The sequence below is a fragment of the Balaenoptera ricei genome, chromosome 9, assembly GCF_028023285.1.
Source record: "Balaenoptera ricei isolate mBalRic1 chromosome 9, mBalRic1.hap2, whole genome shotgun sequence".
In the NCBI taxonomy this organism is placed as follows: Eukaryota; Metazoa; Chordata; class Mammalia; order Artiodactyla; family Balaenopteridae; genus Balaenoptera; species Balaenoptera ricei.
This window is the reverse complement of record NC_082647.1, coordinates 15,277,526-15,299,493: the sequence shown is the minus strand read 5'-3', so window position 1 is coordinate 15,299,493 and position 21,968 is coordinate 15,277,526. Positions and strand designations below refer to the sequence as shown.

Below are 21,968 nucleotides of genomic sequence, written 5' to 3'. Positions count from 1 at the left end.
CTACTCAGCCCCGACATGGTCAGACCGACAGGCAGAAAGTTCACTGTGAAACTTACATGTGATTGAAAAGGCTGAGAATGACACCAAAAACCATCTGGACAATTCCCAGGATAACTGACATCTTCATCTTATAGGAGTTCAAGAATGTTAGCTTGTTTGAAGCCAAGTTCCAAATCTGGAAGGGAAACGTGACAACAGACATGAGACCAGAGTCTAGAAGTTCTCCCAGAGTCAGGGGCTAGAGCTCAATTTCCCCTGAAAAAGTCACTCTGGGAACCACATTTTCAAATTTCTGTCCAGTTCAGCACATGCATTTTAGGCTCAGAAAAAAAGAAAAGGACCAAACCCCTTATAAATGCAACTCTCATGACAGATGTGTCCGAACCAATAGCACCATTAGTAAAACATCAAGTAACTGGAAGAAAAAAAAAAAAAACCGACATGATTTTTCCCCTGTTCTAAATGAAAAGACATTCTGAAACATTATGGAGAGATCTCAAACTTGCCTGGGTTCCCACATTAATGGTGTAGATCTCTGGCCCATGAATTTAGCCAATCCCCTCTTAATAATACCACCTTTTACTCTGCATTTCTATAGCGCTTTACATTACAAAGCATTTTCCCAGGCCCTTCTCAAGAAGCCACTCCTGTAGCCAACATTTATTGGCACAGAGAGGGACGCATGTACCTGTCCTGCCCACACAAGACGGGCACACAGAACAAGCACTCAGCGGCTGGGGGGCTGTCGTGGTCTCACCCTGGTTAATGGCCCCCGTCACTAACGCTCTTCTTCCCCGCAGAAATCTCCAACACCCACCCCCATGCGAATGATTCAAGTCCTTGCTCCTACCTCTGACCCCTCTGGAACTTTAGGCATCTGGAGGGTTTGCTCCTCAGAACTAACAAAGCCACAGGGTCTTCTTTTCTTTCCTCCTAAACTATTTCCTCCTCCAAACTCCTCTGCTTCTGCTAAGGGGTCAACATCCACCTAGTTCAGCCTCAGTGCACAGTTACCTTGCCCTCCCCCATGCAGGAACCACCTCTCACTGGTTCTGTCTTGACAATGTCCTGAGCGGCTGCCAGCTGAACAATCACTAAGGGGGCTGCTGGGAAGATGGGGAAAGGGATTCCTATAACAGGTGCTCAGACCCCAGAGGCACCTCCACTACCCTCCCCATCTGCCCTGGCATTGAAGCTGCACCAGGCTTGCCCTCCACCCTCTGCTTTTTCCCTTTGCCCCCCTGGTTGGCCAGTCTCCACAGAATCACTCAACACAGTAAGGGCAGGGTCACCAGTACACCTTAGACCCAGCTTGGAAAAACTAAAAAATGTTCACGGTTAAGTACCAGGTACATACTAAGCTCTTTAAGTGTATTTATCTCATTTAATTCTAACAAAAACTCTATGAGATAGTTATAAGTATTCCCATTTTACAGATAAGGGCATTTATCAAAATCTCAGGGAGACTAAGTTACTTACACACCCAAGGAGAAATAATATAACAGCAAATGGAGCATTTACTCTGTTTATGCACCAGATTCTTCTGGGTGTTTTACCTATAAAATTCATTTACTCTTCTGAGCAATTCTATGAGGGCTATTATTATACCCATTTTACAGATGAGGAAACACAGACCCAGAGATGATAATTTGCTCAAAATCACATAGCAAGTAAATAGAAAAGCCAAGATTTAAACACAGCCTATCTGATTCTAAATCATGGGCTTGTAACCATCGTGTAATGTTCATTTATTATAAAATATTTACAGACGCCTTTAGAAAGCCCCCTCAGCTCTGATGCCCGAATATTTTGTGATCTGATTCACAAATAGATGCTCAACAGCATTAATAAATGCAGCTGTAGAAATTTACATTATATAAAAATCAAACCCTTCATTAATATATATAAGTGCTAATATAAGCACAGAAATGTTCTATTAAAGAGATTATCTCTGGAGAATCAGATTGCAGGAAGAGGAAAGGTAAGAAAGGCAACTCTTTCTTTTTATTTTTTTTATTTTTGTTTAACATCTTTATTGGAGTATAATTGCTTTACAATGGTGTGTTAGTTTCTGCTTTATCTTTTTATTTTTTAATAATTTTTGTATTATATGGGTTTTTAATCATATATATTATTATTTTATAATATTTAAAAAGACCAAAAATCTTTAAAAATCTAAATGTTACTAGGAAAAAATTAATTATTTTCAACACCCCACCTTCCCTCTCACCCTCACATTTTTCTTTTCTAACTAGTGGGCAGATGACAAAATTGCACACAGAGTAAAGACTGGACCACTCAATTCTGAATCGTCAAATTTGCTACCCTCCCTTTGTCCATGAGGAGCAAAATTGGGTAGACGGGATTTGCTGATGCATTACATGGGGGCTGTGAAGAGAAGAGACAGGACAGTAGGAGCAATGAGATTCAAAGGAAAGGAAGGTCAACCAGACCCTAAAAATCACTCCCCTCTAATACTCCTCCGCTGCCTGTTTGCTAATCATGAAATTCCTTGGACCGAAAATAAAGCCTTCCAGTCTACAAAAAATAACAACTTGCATTTATTTTTAGCACTTTGCAGCTTACAAACAGGACTTCAAGGACTTCACCTCTTTTGATAAAACTTAGAATGCAAGTGCCCCTGGGTGGCAAGTATAAACCAATCCTGGGTGATGCTTGCTGTTTTTATAAGGGACAGGAGGTGGGCAGCAAGTGGGAGGAACAGGAAAACTGAAGAGGAGATGACCCACAAGATAGGAGAGACCAGAGGACCAATTTTAGGGCCAGTGCTATATTACTCTCAACTGTCAGCAAGTAAAACTGTGGTCTCAGGTTCTCTTCCAACAAAATGAGCGTAGAGGAAACTTTTAGGAACCCCATCTGCCAAGTTCAGTTCCAGACCCTTGTGCTCATTTGGAGCACAACGCCGCCACCTGGTGGCAATATGGTGCTAAGCCATCGTGTGAGGGGTTTTACCCAAATAGGGATGTGTGTCTTCTTGACACCCCTTTGTACCTGGCAGGCTGGGCGAAGAAGCACCTTTGTTTGTTTGGCTCAAATCCAATTGAGGTAGATATAACAAACCATTAAAGTTAACACATTTTTTAAAACTTGTATAATTCTATGCAATAAAATAAAGCAAATATAAAAGCAAATCCACACTTTCCTAGGAAAAAGAGAGATGTTAATCACTGCAAGAAAACACCAAAGTTGGGAACTTGGTTAGGATGCTAAATTGCTTATCTAATATGCATACTTTCCAAGCAACCAAGGGCCTTTTAAAGAAGCAATTGCAAATCACCAGGGGTATAACTGAGAAGAAAGAGGCAGATGTTTGGGGAATTGCATGGAAAATGACCCAGGGGTTGGGTAAAGGGTGCAGGTAGGACATTTACTTGAATCCAGTGCAGTGTGTCACAAAAACCCCCAGGACATGCTATTCTATCTCAGTGCAAGTTGGTGGATTTGACAGGTTCTGGCACTTTCGTCCCCTCCACACAGAGATCTCCTCAGCAAGACATTTTACATAATAAATATTTAATCTCAGAAGACATTATTACCGGATCAATCCCAAAAGGGTATGGATTTCCAGAGTAAACTCCCGGAACGGCTGGGTCCAGCTGTAAATGTGGATTTGTTTCCATTACTTGTGTACTACAGAGGGAGAAAGGAAAAACAAAACAAAACCAATGATCAACTAGAGGTAGGAAAAATACTATAGTACCATCAGTCATCCACTTGCAAGCCAATCAAAGCCTAACTGTTGGTACGACTCACCAATTGGTTCATTCAATTATTCCATAAATGGGTATTGAATACCTACTATGTGCTGAGTATCACCCTAGGTACTGAGCTACAGAAATTACCATCTGGCCCCCAAGGAGGTCACAGTCTGAGTTTCCAAAGGGCTCTCAGCCCGACTGGGTATAGTAAAGAAAAAGTTATATTACATCAGAAAAGAGGCAGGGGGCAAGGGTGACAGGAGCATAGAGGAAATAAAACCCAGCCCTAGGGACCAGCCTGGGAAATCTCTCCTGGGAGCACGAGAAATGATCCCGGAGGAGTGAACTGGCTTTCACACATGGCCCCTGACCTCTGGGAAACTCAGCCCCTGAAAGCTGTGGTCCATTAACTGCCTTTAAATCTGTGTCCCATTCTCACCCAGAAGCACAAATGTCAATGGGCAGGAAATTTGTTACCATCTGTGCAAACCTGAAGGGGTCAAGAACATTAGGGCTTAATTTTTTTTTTTTTTTTTTTTTTAAGAGCACACATCTATGGAGGGGCCCAAGGATGAGTATTTGAAAGGATGAAGAACAGAACGCTGGCAACGCTGACAGGGTGCCTAGAAATACACTCCCTCCCCCCTGCAGCTGGGGAGTGGTGGGTATTTGGTAGCACAGGGGAAATTAGGAAGCCTGATTATGCTGACCAGGCCCTCAGGGACAGTGTAAACAGCTGGCCCTGACCGGCCATCTCAGACCTAGACCCCTGTCCTAACAGCACGCCTCAGTGCAAATGGTTGGATCTGATGATCAGAGATGTGTTTGTGTGTCAACAAAGAAAAAAGAGGGAACTGGCCTGGCGCCCACAGCTAAGCCATAGTATCTGTGTCACAGAACAACATCAGACAAGGCCACCCTGTGACCATCATGAATCAAGACAAAAACAAGACCACCCCACAATCATATCTGATATCAAAATATGGACAGTTCAAAATAAGGACGTTGTCCAAACCACAAAAGTGACCAACATTCCCCTTATCCTCCCAGAGGCCAAATCCTCTAAGCCCTTCTAACACCCTCTTACTGAGATGCCCACCATCCCCAGAGGGCACCACTCACTGAGTCAATCAACCCAATTTTGGTGGCAACACACGTGATTCTTGTGGTCTGTGGCTGAAGGATGGTGTGACAGTGTCTCTGGCCCATTGTCAGGGAAAGCAGGCCCAAGACCTAGCTTGTGGCCAGTGACAAAATCAGGCCGCTGTGCCCTTTGCCGCTCTGATGGATGCCTACGATTTCCTTTCGCCTCCCTGCTGAAGAGGGTCTGCTTCATACCATCCATGCTTGGGCGTGGGGCCGAGCTTGGGGTCTCTCCGACTAGGCTTGGCCTCCACAACCTGGAATTGGGGCCAGGGTAATTTACGTGCACACAAAAGAACAATATTCCAACCCACGTTTGCAGAGTGACAGCAAACCAGTTGACTTGGACTTCTCCATCACACTCCAGGGCAAATGAAATTCTGTGTAAATAGTTTGCTGAAGTTATGCTGATTTAACACATGTTTCGGGATCCATCACTGTGCTTATGAGTTTAAAGCTGAAGAGCAAAACTCAGCAATTTCTCTCCAAATGTTATGAAAGTTTTGTTCCTCTAGGCATCTCTTCAGGATACTCATTGCAGAGAAAATCAAACAAAACCCCATAGACATAGCCATCTGTAATTGTAGTCCTGCAAAATGTTTTCTTCTTCATTTTTATTTACTTATTTATTGTTCAACATTCCTGTCCTCTACTACAGGGCACTTGGACCCAGCAAAGGGACTAAAAGGAGATGCACGGAGCCTCTGTGACACACCCACCTGTACTACGATAACCCCTGAGCCCCCCTGGGCCTTCAGTCAGCACCAAGACCCCAAATGCACTTAGGAACATTCACGTCGAAAGGAACCCTGCGTTGAATCTTTCCTAACTGAGAAATCCTCGGATGAGACAGACGGTGTATTCTCTCCCCCAAATTACGATGTGTGGTGCAGATTTTGGTGAGCAGATAAGACCCCTGACGTGCCTTAAGTAAAAAGTCCTACCATGCTTGAGAGCGAAATGATGGAAGCAAGGTTGCAGATATGGTTACACATCTCCGCCTCCCCTTTCTCGCGGTGCTCTCCTGTCACACTTCCCGCTGGACGTTCCAGAAAGAGACAGAGAAACCTGAAGCTGCCCTGAAGCAGCTGAGTGGGCGGACGTGAGGGAACATCACCTGGGACTTTTAGGCCTCGCAAAGTAACCCGGAAACCACTGTGGTTGTCTCAAGTGTGTGATGCAGGCGGCCGAAGGTGCCCCAGAGATCCCAAGGGAGTCAACATTCCCACGTGTGTCCCTCGAAGCCCCTGCTCCACCACTGCCCTCCTCTTCTCCCCCAATTCATCACACTGACCCACCCCTCAAACTCGAAAATCTTTCTCCCTCCCCATAAAAGTGTCCATTCCGAAGCGCTGTCTCCATCCTGATGACTGTGTGTCTGATACACTGCATAATAACTGGGGACGCCTGCGGAAGGTGTGGCTGGGGGGGGATGCAGAGAGCTTCCAGGTCTCTCTTTCCTGCAGCCCAAACTCCTCCTCCCCAGCCAGCACACCCTACCCTCTGCCTTCCTCACCCCGTCACCCACAAGTACAGGGAACAAGTACAGTAGCGCAAAACTAACCATCTCCTCCTTTGCTTTCAACATTCAATCAAGCTGCTCTGAGCAGTCAAAAAAAAATGCCCTTCTGGTGAGTCCGGGGCTTTGAACACGGGAAACCAATCACTTATATATAGTTCAAACCTGCATCAGCCTTTCTTAAAGCCAAGCCTTCTGTCCGAAGTATGTGGCTGCATAATTTCACTCTATCCCCGATTCTCTGCCAAGCGAGGTATGTTTCAAAAGCCACCTCCTTCTCCCGGAAGCCTCACTTCCACGACTGCTACTCGGATGCCCAGTTTATAAAAGCTGTCCACCGTTGTTTTCGCAACAGTGCCTGGCACATGGGATGCACTCCAGGATACCTACTTAATTCAGCTGAAGTTTTAAAAACTCTTTCCATGCGTTACAGTTACCTGTGCAGTTACTGAGGAAGTGGTACAAGGTCTCACACTCAATAGGTAAAATCAAATTATTTGTTGAAGTGGTGGGCGCACCTCTGAGCAGAGCCAGGCGTAGAATCCCCCGGCCACGAGAACCGTCACTGAGGCCACCTGGATGGCCACTGAGTGACCCAGTTCTGCCCCAACTTACTTCCATGTGCCATTTCTGAACATGGGTTGGACGCTCCAAGAAGAACCGAAGATGTTGAAAGACTTGGAGAAGCAGTCGTTGTAAATCAAGCCCGTGTAGATGGAGAAGATGCCCATGAGGAGGATGAGGTAGCGCCCGTGGAAGAAGGTGTTCCAAATCTGGCCCCAGGGAGACAGAGGGCGATTGTCAGTGGGCTCTGAACCAGACCCCGGGGACGTGTGCTACAGGATGCCTCCAGCACCACTGGGACAGCCACTGCAAGGCACACGGGCATCCCACACAGAGGGGCCATGTGACCAGGCAGGCACCAAAGTGATCCAAACACACAGGGCACACACATCCTGATTTTCCTGAGCTTCTACGGGTGATTCAGAAAAGTCCTAGAATGGTAGCTGTTACTGTGGAAACAAAGCCCTATAAGCTTCATATTGTTTTTTATTAATTTATTTATTTATTTATTTATTTATTTTTGGCTGTGTTGGGTCTTCGTTTCTGTGCGAGGGCTTTCTCTAGTTGTGGCAAGCGGGGGCCACTCTTCATCGCGGTGCGTGGGCCTCTCACTATCGCGGCCTCTCTTGTTGCAGAGCACAGGCTCCAGACGCGCAGGCTCAGTAGTTGCGGCTCACGGGCCTAGTTGCTCTGCAGCATGTGGGATCTTCCCAGACCAGGGCTTGAACCCATGTCCCCTGCATTAGCAGGCAGATTCTCAACCACTGTGCCACCAGGGAAGCCCTCCAAAGCTTCATATTCTTTAATTCAGCCTTGGTTAGAAAACGTAACTGAAGAAGAAGCTGAGGCCTCCCTTATAACGGAAGGGACTTGAAAGTGGGTGGCGGCTGCCTCAAGTGCTTCTGGGACCTGCCTCCTATGCTGCTAAGTTTTACAGCAAGTGAAGTCTACACTCATTTGGGGTCTTGTTATAACAGTGAGTCTCCGTCTAAGCACATCCACCAAGAAGAGTAAAGCGTTTTCTGTAGGACTGGATGATGTGTATCAGCCGTTCTCAGAACTGCTGAAGTGCCCATTGGAGACTTTAAATATTTATTATAGGAAAGCACAGCTGTTAAGATGCTTGCCATGGAAAACTCTGTTGGTCACAGGTTGATTCTCCCACTAACCCTGCTTATGACTGACTTACTATGACATCATTGAACTAGCTCAACTTAAGTCAACTTGTATTAAAGATTGCAGACATTCTTAAAATTCAGAAGAGTGAAAAGCATGTTTCCAGTTTATAAAATGTATTACAGTGGACATAAAGTGACGTTAACTGATTAACTTTGAAACAATGCAGACTTGAGTTGTCTCAACCTTCACAACGCTATGAAGGGACTTCACAGAAAATGTGGAAACTTCAAGTGTGCAAGTGAAGACCCGATATTCAGGATTTCTCAGCATTTCATAAGAATGCTGATCATGGGCTGATCGTAGGAGAAGGGCTCTGCCGTAAAAAAATATTTGTGATATTTTGAGTGAAAAAAAAAGGAAGCTACAAATTAATATGCACTATTTCATCCCAATTTTAGAAAATTATATACCTGTGTATAAGCACAAGAAAAAAAACATTAATTGTGATTTTCTCTAGGTAGTTAGATTATTGTATTTTCCCAGTTTTTACAGTGAACATATATTGCTTTTATAATCAAAGGAAAAAATCAATGTTAAGAAAAAAAGTAAAGGAAAAGATCAATGCCTTGTCAAGTAATGTACAAAAAACAAAGATGCTACTGCACCAAACCATCCAAAGGATTTACCTTTGGCCAGGAGTTTTTATGTTGAACTCTGGTCCTTTTTTACTTTCCATCTTTCTCTTACTTTTTATAACAGCATGTTATTTCCATGGTGAAAACAATATACACATTTTTAATATTCTACTTATAACCTCCAAGAAACGAGGCGAGACATTTCATGAACACTCACCTCATTGGTGGTCTTCTGGGACAGCAAGCGTCTCTCATTAAGGACCATCCAAAGGGCTGCCAGGAGCATCACAATTCCGTGACCACAGTCTCCAAACATCACAGCGAACAGGAAGGGGAAAGTGATGATGGTGTAGGGAGCTGTAGAGGTGAGACCCACAACAGCCTGAGTCCTCCCAACATTCTTTGGGCCCCAAGTCAAAGATTTCTCTACCACGCTCCACCATCTACAAGCTGGTTCCTTGTGTCTTTCTGATTCTGTCTTCCCTCACCATCCCCACCCCTGACACTCACTTAGCTCCCCCATACATTAGCTCCTCAATGAGTAAGTATTATTATTCCTCACTTTACAGATGAGCTGAGTTTTGGAGCAGCTAAGTGACTTTCCCCATGATCACAAATCTTGATGGGATTTTAAACCAGTTTCCTATCTCTAAGTGCTTTCTACACTCTTTCTACCACCATCTTTTGTCTGTTTCTCCACCATTCCATGCACCACACACCTCCAGCAGTTACTCACAGGACCCTCAACCTGCTGGGGCCCCTACAGTACGGGTCACAAATTAGATTGGGACTCAGGCTGGAGAAGAACAGCACCATAAACTGCTTGGCTTAAGGACATCTGGTCTATTTTACAAATCCCCTTTATTTTACAAATCAACTTAGTGACACAGCTTGTGACTCCAGTCTTCTGACTACGTCCATCTCCATCTCTCCCACACAACAGCTACGGGACTGTGCAGATGCCTACAGATGACCCTCATTGAATCAGTAAGGAAACAAGAACTGAATTTGGCTGCCTGATACAGCTACGGTTTAAGGGAGAACAGGTGAAATCTTGACAAAGAGCAAATCTTTCACTAATCACCATTTGCAAAAGACAATGCAGGGCATTAGGAAACCAAATAAGATTTTAGGAATGTCACCGTTCAAAGTGATTAACTGCCAAGGCCACCACAGGGGTAAATCTTATCCAGTTTTCATTTTCAAGCTGCCTAGTTGTGCAATACATCGGTCCCTTTACCTGGGTTCATCTCCCGGTAACTGCCTACACCATATGCATCTACAATATTCTGGAAGCCAGCTGTGAATTTATTGGTCCTGTTAAACGTGGGAGGAGCTCTTTTAGATTGCACTGCTGTCATGATGGGGACCATGGAGGAGCCACTTAGTTCCTGCAAAAAGAACATATAAGAAGATGTAAGGAAGAGAGCCATAGGCTAGGTGTCAGCACATGCGTCACAGCCCAACTCCTGCCATCACTTACTGGGTGAACTTGGGACAATTTTTTGACCTCTCTGAGACTCATGATCTCATCTGTGAAGTTAGTACTTAGCTAATTTCTCTTACAGGAGAGTTGTCAAGAGAGGAGAGCTCCTCCTGATTCTCTGGCAATTTCCACCCTCCTGTTCCTGCAAATGTTATGCACAGTTCTGAGCCCTCTACCCTTCCTTCCTTCCTTCCTTCCTACTTACTCTCTCAAGAGTTCATTCACTTTCCTAATTCTGTTCCTATATTCCCAATGGCCCTGACCCTCTCCGAAATTTCAATTCTCTTTTAATTGCCTGCCTAGGCTTTCAAACACTCATGTCTCAGCAACCCCACAAAAATCCAGGAGCCTAAAACTGAACTCACCAACTTGCCCCAAAGCCAGGTCTTCCCCCGACCTCTCAGTAATCTCCAGTCTCCAGATTCCAGAAACTTTGGAATCATGAGACTTGTCCCTTCTCTTGATTCAATTAATCACCAAATCTTGCTAATCGTCCCCTTTAAGTCCCTCCTCTTCCCATTCCCACAGCCACCAGCCTGGCCCCAAGCCTCGCCATCGGACTCCAGTCTCTTTCCCTTCCATTTAGTGCCTACTCCAGACTGCGTAATCCTTCTTTTGATAAAACAAAATAAACAAAAAGCACTACTTTAGTCATGTTACCCTCCTACTCAAAAATCTTCAAAGGCTTCCTATTACCTAAAGAATGAAATCAAATCTCTTCGGTCTTATAATCCAGACTTCTTTACAACATTGATTTAATCCTCTATTCACACCTTCACCTGCACTACTTCTCCATGGAAGTCAGCCAACTCCACACTAGGCTTCTCTCTTCTTCCCTTCTCCAAGTATTAACAATGCTCCAGCTCACCCCCCAGGAACCTTCTGGTCACTCCAAACTCCAGCAGTGCTTGCCACCTGAACACTCAGTACAACTTAGCACCAACTAAATGAGTGCTCAGCCATCCTCCTAACAACTCGATGACGTAGCTATCACCACAAGCCTCACTCTACAGATGAGGAAACTAAGGTGCCGAGAGATTAAGTAACTTCCCCAAGGTCACACAGCAAGTCGAGGAGATCCTCACTCCATTTTTATATGCCTTTTCATATGTGTGATTATGATCTCCTTGAGGGCAAGGACTGTGGCTTCCTCCTTTTTTCTAAACATGCCCTCCAGGAGCTGACACAATGCCTGGCATGGAGTAAGTATCTTTGGCTTATGTGATGATGATAATGATAGCCACCCCCTTCCACTTCTCTCCTCACCTCCTATCCACACAGGTTCTCTACTCCGATCTCGGGAAGTAATTATCTCAGAGGACTGGAGATGCTGTAGAAATGGTCCTAAATAACCCTGTAGGAGTCTGGCCCCGTCACGATTACAGGATGTCACTGTTGGGTTCAGACCCCTGCGTTAGGGCAGCCCTCTCCCACAGCCCGGCTGTCTGCCCCACACGGCAGTGAAATGTTTCTAAAACACAAAGTGGACCATGTCACTCCGGCACAGGAAGGTACACCACTACAGAGTCCGTCCACCAGCACCTGCCCTACAGCCTCTCCCCGACCCTGTTCGAAGTCTTTAAACTTGCCGCGCCCTAGCTCCAACCACTGGCCACCCCACCTCTGTCCACCTGCTTACTGACCACCCTTCCACGGCTCAGCTCGTGCATTCCTCCGGGAAGCAGCTGCCCCTCCCAGTCTGGGTGAAACGCTCTGTGTAAGTACCCCACTTGGGTAGTTATTGGACCACGATGTGGGGACATTCAAATCCTACCTCCTGGCTACAGGACCGGGGTCAAGTTACTTCCACTCTCTGTGCCTCAGTTTCCTCATCTGTACAGAGGGGATAAAGATAGCTCCTATCTCCTCATCCAACCCGACCTCCAGGTTGGGTCCCTTCAGACCCTTCAGCCCGAGAGCTCTTCCTCCCACCCTGCATCATCTTCCCATGACGTGCAGGAAAGTCTGCTCCAGGGCCACCTCCTCAGAGGGGCCGTCTCCCCAACAGCCCCAGAACGGTATTAGGAAGACCTAAAGCGTCAGGGCCCCAAAGGCCAAGCCATGCGTTCCTCTGCTCCCACCAGGTATGCCACCCACTTAACAGGAAAGGCTCCCCACCTAGCCAGTTCTCCCAGCAGCCAGACCAACGGCACACTGCCCAGGCTTCAACGTGATGAGTTTCACCTCCCTGCCACCCCAGAAAATCATTCAAACAAGCTAATAATCACATTCTCCCATGGAAACAGGGGTCCCCCTAGCCTCCTGTCACTATAAAGCCTGCCTCCCCTAGCTCCTGCTGATTCATTCTGCTCCCAAGTGCAGGTCCCAAGTGCAACCTCCATGTGGCCCTGTGTGACGTGCAGTGTCCTCCCCTGGGCTGTGAGTATATGTGACTAATAAACTGTGGCCAACCTCATCTGTCCAGTATCAGGTGTCGTGTGTTTGGCCACCTTGCACTATTTAGGGCAGAGGGTCCCTTCTTCGCCAATGGGGTGAATAGGTGATCAGACAGGCCCCTCACTCCCACATCCTTCACTTTCCCCCTGCTTTACTTCCCGTTCACCATGCATCACTGCCTGAAATCACATTAGTTAGGGACAAGCCTGCTGTCTATCTCCCTTTCGAGAAAGTCTACCAGAGCAGGGCTTTGTTCTGCCAGCACAGCCCTAGATCAGTTCCCGGGGCACAGTGAACACCTAGAGGAATGACTCAAGAGCGTGGTGAGAGTTGCATAAGGTGCGCTGAATGCTCACCACAGCGGCCGGCACAAGGGAGCAATCCACCCCCTGCGCTCTGGCTGTCACTGCAGGTGCCTGCTTATTTGTCTTTCCAGCTAGACAAAGGTGGTATCTACAGGCGTAACTAGCAGAGTGACGGCACATCAGTGCCCAGTACACACTTGCTAAGATCAAAGAAATGTTGCATGTTTATCAAACGCTGAGAAGAGCGGGAGTTTCTGACATGCGCCCACGCGCTGGGTAAGGACCGAAGGCGCAAAGATAAAGGAGACAATCCTACCAGGTGAGCTTCGCTTGACTCAGGAGGCTGACGACCTGAGTGCCTGGCAGAGAGGCTGCTCAGGCTGGACGAGACTATCCCCCCTCCTGCTCCACCTGCCACGCACCACGCCTTGCTCCAATGCCCTCCTGATGCGCACGGTGTCTGCCACCGGGAACCAGATCTCGGCGATGATGCACTGCTGGGTGACGTCGATGTTGCACATGTTCAGAACGTGGTAAATGGCCTTCATCTTGTGCACTTTGATGACCCAGGAGTGCCAGTTGGCAGCTGCTTCTTGCAGGAGGCGCTGACGGTGAGACTCTGTCTGTGTTATGACCTGGGCAAAAAATACCAACAGCAAAACGAGGGGCACTCATGGAGATGCCTGACAATGTGGCAACAATGGAGGCTCATCGGCCACGGAGGCGTCCTCTGCTCCCGGCCCCCTCTTCTGGCCTGCAGCTCTCACCCAGCCTTTAACTCTCACAAGCAGTTTATCTCCCCCACTAGAGGTCAAAACCCTCAGGCAAGAACTATATCTTCCTTTTCTTCTAAATTCCTTATAGTACTATTGCGATGTATTGAATTGTGTCCTCCCCAGAAGATATGCTGAAGTCCTAACCCCTGGTAACTGTGAATGTGATCTTATTTGGAAATAGGGTCTTTGCAGATGTAATCGAGTTAAAATGAGGTCATAAAATGAGGAGTAGGGTGGGTGCTATTCCAGTATGACTGGAGTTTTTATAAGAAATTTGGACATGGAGGCACACAGGGAAGATATGTGTGATGCAGGCAGAGACCAGAGTGATGCATCTACAAAGCAAGGACCATCAAGGACTGCTGACAACCGCCAGAGGCTAGGAAGATGCCTTAGTCGACTCGGGCAGCTATAACGAAATACCATAGACTGGGTGCCTTATAAACAACAGAAAGTTTTCACAGTTCTGGAAGCTGGAAGTCTGAGATCAGGATGCCAGCACGGTTGGGTGAAGGCCCTCTTCTGGGTTGCAGACCTCAAATTCTAACCTCACATGGCAGAAAGGGCAAGCAAGCTCTCTGGGGTCTTTTTTAGAAGGACACTAATCCCATCCATGAGGACTCCACCCTCACGACCTAATCACCTCCCGAAGGTCCCACCTCCCAACACCATCACCTTGGGCATTAGGTTTTTGACATTCAAATTTTGGGGCAATATAAACACTCAAACCATAGAAGAACAGGCAAGGAAGGATCATTTCCTAGTGCGTTCACAGGAAGCCTGGCTCTGCTGACACCTTGATTTCAGACTTTTCACCTCAGAACTGTGAGAGAGTAAATTTCTGTTGTTTTAAGCCTCGCAGTTTGTGGTAATTTGTTATAGCAGCAATAGGAAACAAATACACCTATCAAAATGCCTTACATACATAACCTCTCCAATAAATGACAAATGAATTAATGAATGAAGGAATGAACAGGCAATTTGGCCCCCACAGAATTTATTTAGTGGAATTAGTTTTTGTTCTGGTGATACAACACAGAAACCCTCTTCAGTAACCTCTACACGGGGCTACTCAAGTCATCCGAAATATAAGTTTAGCATAACTTCCATTCTCCTCATGCAGTTTTCATAAAATCCAGCAGAATATTTGGGGGGAAAGGACTTCAAGGGTAATTGCTTCAGGGAACCACGGTCTCCCTGACAAGTGACAAAGAGGGAACAGAGAAGATTAGAACAATTAAACACAGCTTTTTCTGGGAAGATAAAGATGTTTGTTAGCCTAGGAGTTTCGAAAAACACACACACCTAGTTTCTAAAGATACTCATTGAGGACCTAGAACTGTGCTGACCAATACAGCAGCCGCATTTTATACAAATAAAAATCCCGTCCCCCAGTTGCACTAGCCACGTTTCAAGTGCTCAGTGGTCACATGTGGCCCATGGCTATCGCACTGGACTTGCAGGTTACATAACATTTCCACCACCACAGAGAGTTCTATTGGACAGGGCTGATCTGGGAGAGGCGATTTGATGTAGGCCCAGCTCCTTTCAGTGATTACTTGCAAAGCTTATTGAAGAAAATCATATGTGTTGAGAGCCATCCTAGGTGATGACAGATTCGACAAGAGGATATGAATTGGGGGCGTGTTCATATGTGAAACTAGACTCACTGTCTTGACAGAATTAATTGCTTGGCTCACACAACTGGGCAATTCCGTGGAAAAAGAATCAGCAAGACTGGCTGGTCGACTTAATTGGCTAGTGAGTTACATCCCAGATGCGGCCTAGGCCCAGTCTGGCAATAAAAGGCTCCTTTTATCAGACTGGGGTGGGCACCTGCAGGTTGACCAGGGCTGTGGTTAATTCTAAGCCCAGGCAAAGCATCACTGACATGCAGAATCATCACCGTGAGCTTAGTGAACACTGCTTCCTAATTATGAAGCCTTCTGCCACAACAGCCAGAGGAGCATAGCAGACATTCCAGCCAGCCTTGGAGCAAGGGCCCTGGGAGACAGGACTTATAAGGAAATGGCAGATGTAGCCCATCGGCAGCCCCCGCTCAGGTCACCAGCCCGAACGCCTCACTCACAGTGATTAAATCTTCCAGCCTCATGTTGACACCATCCAGCATCTCTCTGCGCTCCGACGCCAGCTCTGGGCAGGGGTATATGGTGGCTCGAAACCTGTGTTTCATACATTTCAAAGGACACACATGGGTTCTTGCCAAGAAGCATTCTGCACATCGTTTTCCGCTAACCCATCATTTGCCCACTTTCGGTAGATGACCGCCTTCCCCTAGGTTCTACGTATTGTATTCAATGTATTGCACACACCCTGACCTAATCCTGACCCAAGTTGCTGATGAAAAGAGCCCTTAATATAGCCACTTACCCATCACAAATCTTCTTGATTTTCTGCCTGAGCTGCTCTCCTTGATAAAATATGATGAATATATTCTTTTTAATTTCTTCTCTCTGGAAAATCAAAACAGTAAAAAATATATTTTTAGAAATTTTTTAAATTTTCTAAATTTAAAATTGGAAAACTTAAACTTCTCCCAGTTGATTCAAGTTCGTAACTCATGATGGTTGAGGGCAAGGCCACTGAGGCAGGCTGGGCGGGGCCCCCAGGAAGGCTGATACAGCCTTAAAGGGACCACCTTGCTGTTTGCTACACTATTTGGATCACAGCTGAGCCTTGTATTCAGCTCTAAGCCCTGTGCTTAAGAGATGTGTTAAGAAAACATCCAGAAGAGAGGGACCAGGATATTGCAAGGCTTAAAATAAAAATAGCCGACCTAGCTCACCAGAGTTAACTCATACACAACATTTACATTTCAGGGGGGAGTGGGTGCTTGATATTTAACAAAGGTAGAGCCAGGTCTTATGCTGGACTCACACACTCGCTGTATGCCCGTAAGAACCCTGATTAAATGCAATTTAAAAGTCCAAGTTTGACATTTCACAAGAAAGGAAAAAATATGCATTTCACAAGAATATATGGAAAAGTTCAACTTTTACTGTAAGCAAAGAAATGTGCTGTTTTACTCTTATTTAGTTTGGGATGGGGGGTAAAGGCAAAATGATGAAACCCATTGTTGGAAAAGCGGTAACAAATCCAACGCACTCATCACACACCACTCAGGTATCATGTATCTTTGGAATCAGGTACGACCCCACTGAAAAGCCATTTGTCAGGACCTATCGAGGGTCATGAAAATGCTCACACCCTTTAAGCCAGCAATCTTATTTCCTTGAATTCATATCATGGAAATAGTTCAAAATAAAAATCCACATGCATGAAGATGCTTATCATAGTGTCTATATTCTGGAGAAAAATTGGAAATAAAGTGTCTAATAATAGACAGTAAATGTCACATCAACTCAATGGAAATATGAGGCACCAATTGAAAATAATATCAAAACGAACTGTCTCTTTGGTAGTTGCTCATGGGAGCAGGGAAGGCATATTTCAGGATTTGGGGAACTGCCTGCTTTACATTATTTGAAGGAACAAAGGTTCCTTCAACCATGGAGTTCATTCCTAGTCCTTTGCTGAATCTCTCAGATCTTCTTGTCTCTTGATCCACCAGAACCAGGAATCCATTCTGATCTCATGCTATCTGTTCAGTGATCTTCTATGTCATCAGGCTAAAGTCATCTTACTTTGTAAATACTCTCTCTACCACCACGACTATTCCATGTCAAAACATGATTGTGAAAAGTAATGATTCAATGTCGAATTTTAAAATAATATTTGTAAATGGCACATAGTAATACAGGAGGGCATTTATATTATGTAAAATCAAGAGAAGGCCAAAAAAAAATGATTTCCATGTTATTACTACAACCATATTAAATTACACCTGCCTACGGCTATGGACTAGAGAAAAAGAGCACAAGAAAAAAATAAAAATAAAGACATTAGAATGGTAATGTGGTTTTTTTTTTTTAAACAATGCTTTTTTCTTATTTTAAATTGTATTTAACATGAAGTTGTTTTCCATGAAATAAAACTTAAAATTACATTTTTTAGCCTCTACTCTAGACAAGATTATGACTCTTTTAGAAATAAGCCCAGCTTCTTGGAATTAAAAAGTAAGTGGATTTAAATACTAACCGGAAGGGTGGAGGAAGCATACCCTACAGAATTAGTAGCGATAACCGTGTGACACTCAGTGAAGGGGACCCTCAAAATCTTTGTTCGAAGTGTGTGGTCCATTGACTACCAGCAACTAACTGCAAGCTGATTAGAAATTCGGACTCCCGGACACCACCACCCACTGAATCAGAATCTGTCGATACACTGAACAAGATCTCATGCTCCCATGCACACTGGAGCTTGGGACGCACTGACCTAAATCAGTTCTCAGTGCTTTGTGATGAAGACACAGCTGCCATTCCACGGGGCACTACTACAGCTAAGTTTCCAGGAACTGGTACAGCTATGGTATTTGGAGGAATGAACACTTACGAGGTGTTAACAAGACTCAGTCCTTTCATGGGTATTTTTTAAAAGGAGGGGTTGGGGAGGAAAAAAGAAAAGAAAGGAGAAAAAAAGGAAATAGATATTAGCTTCATAGAGCTAAAGACTCAGTGTTTGAGAGAATGAAACCCTTCTGGTGGGGCTACAAAAAATTTCAGAAAACATTTCCTGCAGCCTGAGATACCCACTGTAACGGGATCTTCCAGAACTGTGTCCATCTCACTGAACTTTAAGTAGATGTTTCCTCGGCAAATTCGCCACAGCAGCCTCTCAAAGGAAGCCATCCTCTCCCGGTTGACCACACCAGCCGTGAACCTGGGCAGTCAGAAGAGGACATATTACTGAGGCACAGGGAGTGGGGTGCAGGGAGAAGGCCCTGTAGGATAGGAAGATGTGCAACCACAAGGTGGAGGACCACCTTCTCTCTAAGCAGGAGGTAAGGACATAGCCCTGATGGGCAGGGGCCACAAGGCCACCCTGGATCCCAGACCCAACTTTCCCCAAGCCCCTTTTGACCTCCTGTTTCCTTCGACATGTCCGGGTTTCCTTAATCATCCCAATACTATACATTCATTTATTTGCAATTAAAAATATGATAGACCATTCATTATAGCATTGTAGCTGAAGGGAGCAAGTGTTCAATCTGCTCAACAATGGTCTCTATGCGTTTATACCAATAAGGTATTAAAACTGAAACATATATATTGATTTCTATACATCTCTGCTTTTACAATCATCTAGGTATCTAGATAATTTCTGATCCGAACTTTTCAAATGAACTTTAGAATGGTTGCTTTCACTGGCCTATTACTTTAAATGTACATTGATTCTGTATTACCTTCTGATCAAATATTTTCAATACATATTTTCCTTGCCATTTCAAATTCAATGTCTAGTGCCTCAAATAGCAGGCCCCCAAGTACCTATTGAATAAAAAATTAGAATTCTAAAACTCACTTTCATCAGTTTTACTTGGACACTGAATGAAATCCCACCATTCTGAATCACCACACATTTTGGTGGGTATTATCACATCCTATTACCTCTACTTGTGGAAGACACGATTGCATAACTACCTCGTCGCTAATTACACTCAAACTTCACACTCCAAATCTATTTTATTACCAAAACAGTATTTCAGAGACAAGAAAAAAAAAAAACATGTATCCCATAGCCTTGTTCCAAAGCCAGGGAAGAGTTGTGAAACCCCATCTAAACAATTATCACTACATCCTTCCCATGTGGAGACAATACACACATCACACTCTTCAGACTCAAGAAGGTCAGTATCACCATAAACGAGGTAACACTACCTGCAACTCCACCAACCTGGTCAGGTTAGACTTGGGTTTATTACTGGATGGAGGCCTTACAGTCATGTGAAAGAATCCTCATGCCAGTCGTTATTTGTCCATTCATTCATTCACTCAAACACTCAGGGAAATCTACCACGCGCCGGGCATTGAGCTACGGACCAGGGAGCCATCTACACATAACCTTCAGAGCAGGGAGTTTCACTAACCCCAGCTTTCCACTCATGTATGCAGGTGTAGGTCTTAACTCCAGGAGACCAGAAGTGTCTTCCATAAAGAAATCATCAGCTAAATTGGTTTCCGTCTGAAAGTCAAAGAATCACTATTTTCATTTAAATGTATTTAGACTACATTAAAACCACACCTCATGGTTTTGTCTGCTTTTAATGATATTTCAATTTTCCACAAATAGTTAGAATTCAAAAGGTAGACTGCTTAGACCTGATCTATTTTTCTGTTTTAAATAAAGATTTATGTGTGTGTCAAAAAAAAAAAAAAAAAAAAGGTAGCGTGCTCTTTGCCAGATCAAAAAGCTTCCCCAGTCTTTTCCTACCAAAATCCCAAATCTGCTCAAACTAACTTGTGCTTTTTTCTGACTTCCACTTCTGCCTGGGCCATTTGGGGCACATACTTTTCAGTGAGCACCTTAATATTTTTGCATTCATTTCGACCAGTGCCACATGCCACCCTAACCCTCCCCCTCCCCCTCGGCCCAGCCATGTGACAGAAACAGCACAATTTACTCATATTCCAAACCAGCCAGTTGTCAATATGGAAATTTGAGGTTCTGGAGGAAAAGGCCCTAGAATAAATAGTCCCCAAATTACAACCTCAAAGAAGTCCTGGGTTTTCTTCAGGAGATGTTTGAATTCAGTCAGCTCTAGGAAGCTTTTCTTCAAAGCCTGATAGTTCTGATTGGCTTCCTGTAACTCTCCTTCCAGTTTTTCTAGAGCAGTCTATGCAGGAGGGAAAAGAAAGTAAGCCAGGCAGAAAGCACTATGACATTTACTGTACATTAACCGTAACAGATAACTAAATATCAAAGTGGTATTCAGTGCATCACAAGGTAGCTTGAAGTTGAGAGGCCTGTTCAGTCAAACTCAGCAAGATTGTAGAGCTGTAAGTAAAGCCACTCTCAGGAGTTCTCTCATCAAATAGGGAGGATCAGAAAACAATCTGGGGGAAGGGACATTAGCTGCATGAGGAAGTGAAGGCATTTCAGCAAATCACGTCTCTTCCCCCATTTTAAACACTGAATAGGGAAGCTGGAGTAAATTTACATGTTGAGAATTCCTTCTGCCCCAAACACGTTGTAGTGATAAAATACAAAATATATTTTCTCATAAAATATAAAAAGAGAAACCACCAGTTCTGAGTTGGGTGGCCTGGAGAACCAGGTACAAGCAAGTGAAAAAGGCGACACAGAGAAGGGTGAGCACAGAAGGCAACATGACAAAAACGAACAAGAAACCAATCTCCCTTTCAAGTGAGGCTACAAAAAGAATATGGCTCATGAAGAAATCTAATGATAGGAAAAGTCACCAACAAAATCAACAATCAGAACACAAAATAGCAGTGGGTGGAATTATTTTTACAGAATAGTCTGAAAGAGTTTTGAGTGTTCGAAGAGATAAACAACGGTATTACTTCCACTAAAAAGTAAAACAAGAAATTACTAAACAAACGTCATAAAATGAAAGAACAGGAAGTATTAAAAAAGTACTTAGAAATCTTAAAAATGTAACATACAGTTACTGAAATTCAAAATCCAATAGGTGAGTAGGGACTTCCCTGGTGGTGTAGTGGTTAAGACTCCACACTCCCAATGCAGGGGGCCTGGGTTCGATCCCTGGTCAGGGAACTAGATCCCACATGCATGCCACAACTAAGAGTTCACATGCCACAACTAAGGAGCCCTTGAGCCGCAACCAAGACCCAGTGCAACCAAATAAATAAATATTAAAAAAAAAAATCCAACAGGTGAGGATCAACTCTCTACTGGACACAATTTGAGATTTAGCAAATAATGTTAAAGTATGAAAGCTCATTTCTCATTCATCCAATATCCATCAACAATAGAATGGATAAAGTGTGGTACATTCAATAAAAGAAACACTACCCAGCAGTGAAAATGAATTAATTTCAGAAACATGAAAAATACAAAATTCAGGTAGTGATTATCTCCAAGGGAGGAGGGGAGGGGTGATGAGGGGCACACAGAGGGCTTTAAGAGCATCACTGTGGTCACCTTTCATCTTATACAGGGTGGTGACACTTGATATTTGCTATATCATTATTCTTTGTACCATACATGTATTTCTAAAAATCCTAATACACCACTTATTTAATGAAAACAATTACAAATAAATCCATACTTAAACACATTGTAGTGAAACTACAGAACAAAGACAAAACCTTAAAGGCCATCAGGGGGAAAAAAGACATATAATCCACAAAGGAAGGAGCACTGAACCAGCAGCAGATTTTATGGGAAAAATTTACTA

The 21,968-nt window shown here is 44.4% G+C and overlaps 1 protein-coding gene across 8 annotated transcripts in view; it reads right to left on the bottom strand.

Moving 5' to 3' along the window:
* ATP6V0A4 (ATPase H+ transporting V0 subunit a4) overlaps positions 1-21,968 on the bottom strand; it is a 72,805-nt gene that overhangs the window by 17,574 nt on the left and 33,263 nt on the right. For 7 of the 8 annotated variants that reach the window (XM_059933260.1, XM_059933261.1, XM_059933263.1 and 4 more), the window contains 11 exons: positions 20,295-20,420; positions 19,674-19,768; positions 18,340-18,466; positions 16,058-16,140; positions 15,756-15,849; positions 13,313-13,525; positions 9,943-10,093; positions 8,920-9,059; positions 7,000-7,157; positions 3,561-3,654; positions 57-175 (listed from right to left, as the gene is read on the bottom strand). In XM_059933260.1, the coding sequence (XP_059789243.1) occupies positions 57-175; positions 3,561-3,654; positions 7,000-7,157; positions 8,920-9,059; positions 9,943-10,093; positions 13,313-13,525; positions 15,756-15,849; positions 16,058-16,140; positions 18,340-18,466; positions 19,674-19,768; positions 20,295-20,420 (1,400 nt within the window). The remainder of the gene's footprint in view (positions 1-56; positions 176-3,560; positions 3,655-6,999; positions 7,158-8,919; positions 9,060-9,942; positions 10,094-13,312; positions 13,526-15,755; positions 15,850-16,057; positions 16,141-18,339; positions 18,467-19,673; positions 19,769-20,294; positions 20,421-21,968) is intronic. The other variant, XM_059933267.1, reaches the window with a different exon arrangement.